General features: G+C 38.1%; 1 protein-coding gene across 1 annotated transcript in view; it reads right to left on the reverse strand.

Moving 5' to 3' along the window:
- Positions 1 to 9,570, reverse strand: part of LOC127652488 (neurogenic locus notch homolog protein 2-like) — a 52,129-nt gene extending 42,559 nt beyond the window's left edge. Inside the window, exons 1-2 of the mRNA XM_052138635.1 lie at positions 9,264 to 9,570; positions 7,338 to 7,404 (exon numbers count right to left, since the gene is read on the reverse strand). Coding sequence (XP_051994595.1) covers positions 7,338 to 7,404; positions 9,264 to 9,324 — 128 coding nt within the window. The 5' untranslated portion in view covers positions 9,325 to 9,570. The remainder of the gene's footprint in view (positions 1 to 7,337; positions 7,405 to 9,263) is intronic.
- Between the last annotated feature and the right edge of the window lie 488 nt (positions 9,571 to 10,058).

A 10,058-nucleotide genomic window follows, 5' to 3' on the forward strand; every position in this document is an offset into this window, starting at 1 on the left:
GTGGAAAACCCCAAAAAAGCAAGCAGATTCGCTGGACCATTCGTTTGCCAAGAGCTTGTGTCTTCATTTGTGTACTTGCATGAAGCATGTTTCCGTCCTAGGTGTATTTACAAATCATATCAAAAGAAATGAATAGGCACTGATGGCTTTTAGGACTTCCAATGAGTTGTAAAACTTAAATGTGTTAAAAAAAATGTAGATGCTGTCGGCATGATTAATGTGAAGCTCGGCATCTCTGGTTATCCTATGCTGTTTTTCCTGCTCTCTGGGTCATTGTAGTGGTGTAGCCTGACACTATTCTCCTTAGTACAATACCATACAATTATCTAGCAGTCTAAGGTCACAACACCTGTGGATGAGAAGCAAAAACATGCCATGTCTCCCTAAAAGAGCTTCATGTGGTCAGTCATGGTCCAGGAGGCACCAAGCATGAGAGAGCTTCTGACAGGATTCTAATCTGTTGGTTACTTGAAGCCATCCTTCCCACACTTGGGTGAAAGACAATAACTACACATTCCACAAGCCTAACACTTGCCTTAGTACAACAGGAAATCAGTTGAGGGCAGGTCATCCACTATTAATGTCACTGAAACTAAACCCTGTTTTGTTTGCGTTGAAAACAATGAAAGTGTGAGGTTTTAAGCAACTTTCAAGGTATCAAAATGCCAAAAAGTCCCTTAAGAAACAAAAACTGTCTCTGGCAGTGTCTGGAATATAGCCACTCCATTCCTTTGTGAAGAGTCCATACTGACACCACACTGCCAACAAGAGCTAGCTCCCCCTCCTCCAACTGCCCCCTCCTAACTACCCATATTCTCAAAGAGGAACCAATGTGGGGGTAGGGGAGCACTGTGGGCCAAATAAAAGAGCTAAAGGAGTCAGAACCCTATTGTCTGAGAGTGGGGGAGCACTGGCCCAAACTGCTGGGCTTTCAGGTCTGAGCTCAAACGAACCAACAAGATTCAGCTGTAGCCTGGCAACAGTAACCCATGGCTGAGGAGAGAGGGTGGGGGTTTGTGGGGACAGTTTCAGAACTTTCACAGGAATTGAACCTTCCAGATTTCACTGAAAGTAAAGATTTTTTTTTTTTTAATGGGCCTATGCATTCGAAAGTTGTTTTGAGAACATGGTTTTGAGGCATGATTCCAATATTATGAATTTGAACCAATATAAAAATATAAATTAAATATAAACAGGGACCTTCTCAACAAGCAGCACCTGCAAACCTAGGGAACCTAGCTATCCAAGATTGCCATCCTATGATACTATCGTTCTGTTTTGTATTGGCCATAATTATCCATCCATAAGGTTATTGCTTACTGGAAGTGGTTTGCACTATAAAATGATAATGGTCTATCATGTCTAAAGATTTTGAAAATAAAGCCTTAAAGATCATATAAAATAAAATATGCAATATTTCATTTTAAGTTCAAAATACATTTATCAGACTACATTTGATCCTTTTGAAATGAATTGGTAAGAAAATTAAACCAATAAATGTCAATGCTAATGAAAAAGAACTCTGGAATTTCTGGACTTGCTAACAAGCCAACCATAACCACGTTGTATGCATCCCAGACTTGAGGTCTTCCAAAGCATTCTTTGCTGTACTTCACCACAAAACCCCACAACCTAAACTGATCCAGATCTCTTGGAACTCAAAGAGAAGCTGTCTTTTCATACTGATACTGCAGATGTGAAGCCTCATGACTGTGTTCACTAATATGGCTCTTCAGAAAACTAGAGATGGAAATCTGAAGATGTTTTGCTTTGCACAATCACAAACTAAAACTCCACATATTTTCAAAACAGTTTTTGCTATAGCCTGGTTTGTCCTTCATAGGGTCCTGCAGAACTCATTTTGAAAATAAAATACATTGTTCCAGAAAGTCTGATATGTCTGGAAGACAATGCTCAGGTAGCGGACAAAGAATGCCTTTTATCAAAAGCTCTGTCACCCATAAACCGCTCAGGCATTTAGAGTTAAAGGGTGAGATCCCCGCTTTTATCTTTCCGATTATCAAAAACACCAAACCAAACTGTAGTGCTCTAAAACCTACTTTAGCCCAGCTGGGCCTCCTTATGCACTATGTGCATGTGTATATCAGAATAATTTCAATAAAATGATTAGCAATTTTTTAAAACCAGAACTACTGGGTGGTTTTATGTAGATAATATCTTTTGGGTCCTTGGTAGGTGAGCCACACTCACACAAAACAGGGTTTTTCTTTGTGCAATCTTAAGTTTCATAAAAATGAGTTCGCAAGAGAGAGAGGGCAAGAGCAGATCATAAGCTTTTCTCAGCTGTCTTGATAGACAGGATATGAGTTGAGTATAAGGGTCAGGAGTCAGCACTTCCTGAGACAGTGCCTGGGAACCAGGGATCCCTGCTTTCAGCCTCAAACTACGCAGGCCTTAGTTACTACTTTCCCCCAACTGTCAAACTCAATTACACCCCAACCAATCTCAAACCCAAAGTTCATTGAATCATTAGGGTTCTCTTCTCAATCTACTTACTATCGAGTAAATGCCTCAATCCATTAAAAAAAATGGACCATGAAATTACACAGGCAGCATGGGCAGTGCAAATCTCACCTTTTTGACAGTTTTGCTTAAAAACACTCCTCAAATATTCCAGAATTTATGACATTTCTTATAATATACTCTATTCTTTATTTAAATGTTAAAGTGTCTTGCATATCAATTGTTAATCTGCACTAAATGATTTCCCTTTTGTAAGGGCACCTTTAATGATTTTCTATAAATAAACTCCAGCTGTAAGTCCGCAGAAGGCCAGTGGTTGAGGAGCCTGCTTCATGTCTAACTGTCTTCATACATCATTTCCTGAGAGCTTCCATGGGCCACTAAAACACAACACTCACAATTTATAGAGTCACTGTGCTACTGGGGTCAAAGCGACATCATCAATAACCCATAGAGATTCACTGTATCCACTTCCTGTCTCAGAGAAAGAGTGGGGAAAGTGTAAACACAGATTTCTTTTTGCCTCTCATCCTTGCTCTGCAACTCGCACACTTTCATCTCCAGTCTGCCACTATTTGTTCTCAAAGAGTGACAGTGGCCTGGGCTTTAAGTACAATGAGTATTCACAGACAATGGGGGAACCTCCAACATAACTTCTCTGCGTGTGTGTGTGAGCATGTGTTAGGAGGCCCGTGGGCCGCCGGCTCCGCTCCTCCATTGGCCCGTCTGTCTCAGCATGGGGCGTCAGGCCGCTCAATGGCAGCACCTGGCCCTTCGCTCCCCTTTTGTACAGGTCTGACTTCACTGGATTACCATCACAACATCCACCAGCTGTCCCTCCACACCCTAACACAACCCCCTCCCCCCAACTAACACACATCCCTACCCCCGCCTTACTCTTCCAGCTGTACCCTTTCTGAAAGACACCCTGACAATCTGCCTAATTATCTCTTGGCTTCAGTCGAGATTTTATCCTCACACTGCGACTGCACTTGCTTGCATGCTCTCTATGCTGTGGGGATGAGATTAGTGGCACGACAGCACTTTAACAGAGCTTCCTGACTCTTCACAACAAGTGCTTGGCCATTCCATGCCTTGCAGAGAAGACAAGAGGGATTCAAAGTGTAACGGACCATGGCAGGGCCAGAATTTAACAATCCTACGGAATAACTAGCTCCACAGCACAGTATTCACTCTGATTTCTCCCTAATTCAAATGTGAAGACCTCAGTCTAGTGATGTCATCAACAGGTGGTTGACCTCATAGGGATTACATGCCAAAATTAGCTAGCACACCTGTGCCAAAGTAAAGGCTCACAGTCAATAACTGCTTTCACAGAAAATTTCAGATGTTATCCTTGTGCTGGCTCATAAAATGTAGCCCAAGAAACATTGGACTGTGGCCCATTGTGAGGAAGCACTCAGGGGAGAGAGTTATAGAGGGATTACTCCTGTAATCTGTCATGGATTCTACTAGCCACTGAAGATCTCAGCGCAGGGGACCATGAAATGACAGAAGCCAAACTAGAAATAGGTTAGCCTAGTATTTTCTTAATACAGGGTCACAACAAGAACCGGGTGGAACAACAGTCAACATAACAGGCACATAAATGAGCCGGTAACAATTACAGTATTAAAGGTGAAATGTACATAATATTACAGTCACTTGAAATCTTTTATACAACAAGGATGCCACACTTGTAAATAGGTTAATCAACTTCCCCTAGGCACACTAGCTCTCATGTTAAGGAAGCAAAATATGTCATGGCGAGGAACAGGTGTCTGGATGTTTTTCTCAGGGACTGGATTGCAACACAGCTTCACAATCTCAGTGGAGTTCTTATGAAATGCTGAGGTCCAACCAGTTCCAAGACACATCTACTCCTTACTACGTCTGACTTCAACCTTTGCCTCTGACTGTCGAAGGTGCCATTATCCACTCTTTTCCCTTACTCTCATATTCCCTTTCTTCCTCCTTCCACTCTCTCTGGTCTCTCTAGTGGTGCTGGGTTACAGGTTGGTATCTGGAGGAATAAAGGTCTCTTTCTGTTGTTTTGGATCTCTGGTGTCATTAGGATCTCTAGGGAGGGGGTTGGAGTGGGACTTCTGTCCCAATAGCACAAGGACAGGTCAGACTACTCTCCTGAGGCAGGGTCATTCTAGATGCTTGTATTACCATGTTGTGTGGCATGACATTTACTGTTCCCATTTTGCTTTGAGAAATACCACCCGCTGTTGGCGCCAACCCAACAGATTATGCATGAACTGCTCTTAACTCCCCTATAAACACACACTATGAAAAATAGCATTAAGCTTTTCACAAGAACATAAAATGTCTGTTGTGATATATATGACTAAATCCCTAATATAAAACAATCTTTTGAATTCATAATCAATTCTCAAGAGTAGAACAGGGATGACAAAGGACAAAACAAACACCATTTAACACCATTACACATTTACTAACACACTGTGTTTATAACTTGGCTTGATGTGTGCTGGGTAATGATTAAGGACTGTAAAACTGACACAGAAGGCATTCTCCATCTCAATGCATATTTATCAAATTCCCGAGTTTTATAAACAGTATCTTATTTTGTCCTAAGAAACCAATCAAGCCTTTTCCCTAAAATCACCCAGCATTCAATCATCAATCAGTGAAGACATAGACTTCCAAGTTTCACACCCACCCATAATCAACCACCTCTTCCTGCATTAAAATGCCAGGTTAAAAATACAAAAAGGGTTAATCCAAAATACCTGGTCAGTGACAAGTTGATAGCAGCATGCCTGAGGGTATGAGATTCATTGGTTAATACTGGGGTGATTAAAGGAAGCTTTGTGCCTCAAGGACAAAGAAACAACAGCGGGCGACAAATATTAAATTACCTTAAATTAATGTTAATCTTAATAAAGATTAACATATTGTATTTAGCACTAGCACTTAGAATCTATATAACATATATGTTTTCTCAGGGAACTGACAAAAAGAGTGCTATGGGACACTTATAGTTGTTTAATCTCTATGCTTTTTACAATTGTCACATACAGTAGACCTAACATTCAGTATTAAACTTGACTATAGAATATAAGTAGGAGTTCATTCTCAAATGAAGATTGAAAAAACAATCAAACAAATTGAATCACCTCTTCTTCCCCTTCTAACAACCATCGGTTGGTGGAGGCACACCTTCCAAACATTTAAATGGATTGCTTATAGTTTAACAGCCTATTGATTTGGTGTTCACTTACAACCACTGAGAGTGGTTCCCACATACCAATGCCTCTTGGGAAAAACTCCCCACTAATCACCATGAATGGAAGCTAGAGTGCATAGACACAATTTTCCAAATCAGACGGGAAACATAAAACAACAGCCCCAGGCTTACATGTGATAACAATCACTTTGTATTAGCATAAACAATGAAGACAAAGCCTGTTGAAGGGAATGTTAAGCATTTGGAACGCTACATGGCATGACTGAAAAAATACCAAAATACCAAAATTTTGGCTTTTTACAATACCAGCCCAGGTACCTTGATATCAATACTAAATTGATACTATAATCAACAAATAAAAAGCCTCAGGTTTTTGATTAAATTACACAGAAAATTACTTGATTAAAAGAACTGCATAAAGTCTTACAGATACAAATTCTGCATTTTCCTTTTAAATTTTTCTAGATTTCATGTTACATTTTTTAATTAAAAGTTATGATAAAATGGTGTTCACAGATTACAGATATAATAAAATGAAATATAATTATTATTTTTAACAAAATGTCATTTTTGGTAAAATAAAATGCTACACAACAGAGCTTCACATTATAAATGAAAACAGAAATGAAAAAAATAAATCTGATTACTTTAGGCACAAGGCAGCTATGGCTGAATCACAACATGCTGATATTCAGTTCATTTGCTTTTGTGATATTGCTTACAGATAATAATAATAATAATAATACAACCATTTAATATTATACTATTGTTATTATGAGTATTATTAATACTTTTTGAATATTATATTTTTATTTTTATACAGAATTTATATATTCAATTGCACGCATCCAGCCGAATAGAGCTTTCATTTTATTTTAATGATTACTTTTATTTTGACAGACCTTTGAGTTCTTTTTTTTATAAGTTAGTTTTATCTAGCTTCCCATTAATGCTGGAATAGTTCTGGCGTGACTCGCAAGCTGAAATCTCTGAACTGCACCAGAGAAGGAGATTTTTTTGTAGAAATATATTGTTGTGCGTTCACAGCAGCTTATACACTAAACACGCTCCATGAAAATCAAGCACCAGTAGTGTGTGTTGAAAGTGTATATGTGTGTGCGCACGTGCATGTGTGTGAAGTAGATCATAGAGCATATGATGGTATCGCGATATTTCGTTAGTACCGGTATATCGCACAACCCTAGCACACAAGATTACAAATATTCTTTAGGTGACTGATATATTGAGAACAGGTGCGGTGAGGCTGAATGCATTATTGTTAACACTACATTCTATGATCCAACCTGAGTTAAAGGATCTCAAATAAGAGTCACAAAAAACAGTGAATGATTTAGACACTTATACTAAGACTAAAATTACACTTTTCACAGCATACAGTAGATCTAAACATCTCCTAAAGCAACCATGTTTGGCTTCATTCATAGTCCTTTTTCTGCACTGTGCAAGTGTTTGAAACTCAATGTGAAAGTGATATGTAACCAAGGTTCAATAACAACAGCAATAGTCATCCAGATCAGACCAGGGCAATATTGCCAAACAATGCATTTGATCTGAAGTTTATAACAACATAGCATGAAATAAAAGTGCGTATGCAATGAAATTACTGTGGGCTTACACGCATCTTGAATCGTCACACACTCCTCCATTTTCACACGGTTTTATTGTATCCACGCAGTGCAATCCTGTGGAAAGAGAGGGCACAATGAGGCAGAGACCACTTTTTATTGAGCAATAGATGGAAAGACCAAATCATTTTCTATTCAAAACACTGAAATAGGACATATTACATTTAATTTATTTTAATGAGCCTGGTAAATAAAGGTGTCCAGCATATCCCACTCCTTCTCAGGGTGTCGTACAGATTGTCCCACTTTAGGTTTGTTTACTCTCTTGCAAGTATAAATTGCATCTTATCTTCAATTGTAAATGGGTGCCATGCTGAAAGGGTTGGCCGCTAGATAACATTCAGATTCTTTAACACAGACTCCTGCTTTGTTTGAGTGACAATATAACTCAGCATGTGAATTCTTATCAAATACTAAAACCGACCAATACATGATCAATATTCATAGGCAGTAGTATGTTTGTCCATCTAAATTGTATTATTAACCCTGAAAAACAGAATTGAACCTCACATGGCTTTTATTTATATAGAAACTATGGTAAACACTTTACAATAAGTTTCCATTTGTTAATATTAGTTAACATTAACTAAGAATGAACAACACTTTTACAGCATTTAGGCTAGCTATTAATCTTGATTCATTTTCATTTCAACATATAGCAATACATTTTTTTAAATCACAAATTTGACATTAATGCACTATGAACTAACATTAACAATGAACATTTTTATTTTTATTAAATTGCATTAACAAATGGTGTAGAAATATATTGTTCATTGTTAGTTCATGATATCTTATGCATTAAATTGGAACTTGCATTAATGAAACAGCAAGATATTAGCTATTTATCTGTTAATTTGTTAGTTAATTCTGAATTATTTTTATAAGATTTTGCTTTTGTAAGTGTATAAAACGTAATTTGAACTGACTGAACAATGTACATTTTTAAATAATAACAAGTTGAAATCAAGTTGAATTCATTTAAGAGGAAACTGACATGCAAATAAACTCCACTGTGCTTCTATATTTTTATGGTAACACTTTGTGAATTTGATGTTTTCACTTATTACCCCACCCCCACACCTCTGCAAAAACAAAGTTCAATTGTTACTGGCTCCTTGTTCATAAAAAGGGGGACAGCTAAGATCTCATCATCAAACCGTTTCATGTTACGCAAACTCACAAGCCTACAGGTTGCATTCATAAAGATTGAGAATAAAAAAGTGAAAGTATGAAAAGGTAAAATATGAAAGACAGATTGCATAACATAGTGCCGTGATTTAACAGTAGAGACCTGTTGCAAATCGCAATTTATGCTCCTACGGACGCTGATAGGTCGTTCACTTAAAAGCCCAGCGAAGCGACGTTTACTCTCGTGCTATTTTCTCACGGTTCAGAGATTCTGACAAAGACAAAACGCATACCGATCAAAGCAAACATGACTGCCTTAAATTACTAATCTCATGCAGAACAACAACACGCTGTTTATGTTCAACCGTAAAAGTTACACTACAAATAATTATTTGAAAATGCTACATTCCTCACCGACAAAAATACCAAAATTAAACTTATGTTAACAAGTTATCGGTGCGGAAATATAAAAGTAGCCTACAACATTTAATCGCAAAATCAGTTTAATCATGTTTGAAGTGTACTGCATCACATCACATCACATGGACCGATATGAACACGATTAACCTGCTCTATCTACACTTTAAGAAGCTGCACAATGTGATGATGCTGAAGCATAAAATGAAAAGGGAACATACAAATATAAGCAACCTAAAAACAAATGATTCCCGAGTGATTATCGATGTTCTTCCACTGGTGCTGAAGTAACAGGTTATACGCCTGCACATGTCCCGTAACTCCGTTAGACCAGACAAAGAAGAAGAAGAAGAAGAAACCAATCTTACCTTCGCAAGTTTGCGCCAGATATAAAATTGACAGAAATATCCAAAGACTGTAATTCCCCATTTCTGTTGAAACTCGTTCCTACTCCTTTTCGAAATGTTAGCAATAATACATCCTTTAAAAAATGACACAGTGACTGAAGCTCCAAGGAATCACATGAAGGCAACGCAGCGTCATAAAGTTAGCTTGAGTAATTTGTATAGAAATTCAGCGTTTGCGATATAGTCCAAATCCGTATTTTCCTCTGCAGCTCGGACGCGGCTGCCGTGTGTCTCGAAACACCTCCAGGAACTTTTGAAAAAGTTTCCTCAGTTCACTTCGGATCGGAGTCCAGCGCAGTCCTTGGTATCACTCCGCCCCTTCTCAAGTCCGATCTCAATGAAGGATGTCCGCCTCATTGAATAGTGCGGATTCGCAATTCGGTAAACTGTGGGATGTAGAAATATATAACTTAAACAAGTTACAGGTAACATTTGTTTATCACACAAATCATATACTGTAAAAAGAGAAACAGAGATGACACTTGTTTAACGTATAGCCTAGTTTGAAATAGCTTAAAAACATGTTTATGATAGATAAACAAGTGCTAGGCCTAACATAAAAATTGTACCTGCATATTTGGCAATAGCCTTTGTTCTATATTACATTACAAACTTTCAAGACAGGATTCTGAAGCACTAAACTACCACATTATCCTTGCTGTCTCTCATTCAGGGCAGCATGTCTGTGTATACTTGTAAAAAATAAAAAACATGGATAGAATATGAGCTGTGTTTGTGAGGTGGAAACGAGCGCAG

This window comes from Xyrauchen texanus, chromosome 12 (genome assembly GCF_025860055.1).
Source record: "Xyrauchen texanus isolate HMW12.3.18 chromosome 12, RBS_HiC_50CHRs, whole genome shotgun sequence".
NCBI lineage: Eukaryota > Metazoa > Chordata > Actinopteri > Cypriniformes > Catostomidae > Xyrauchen > Xyrauchen texanus.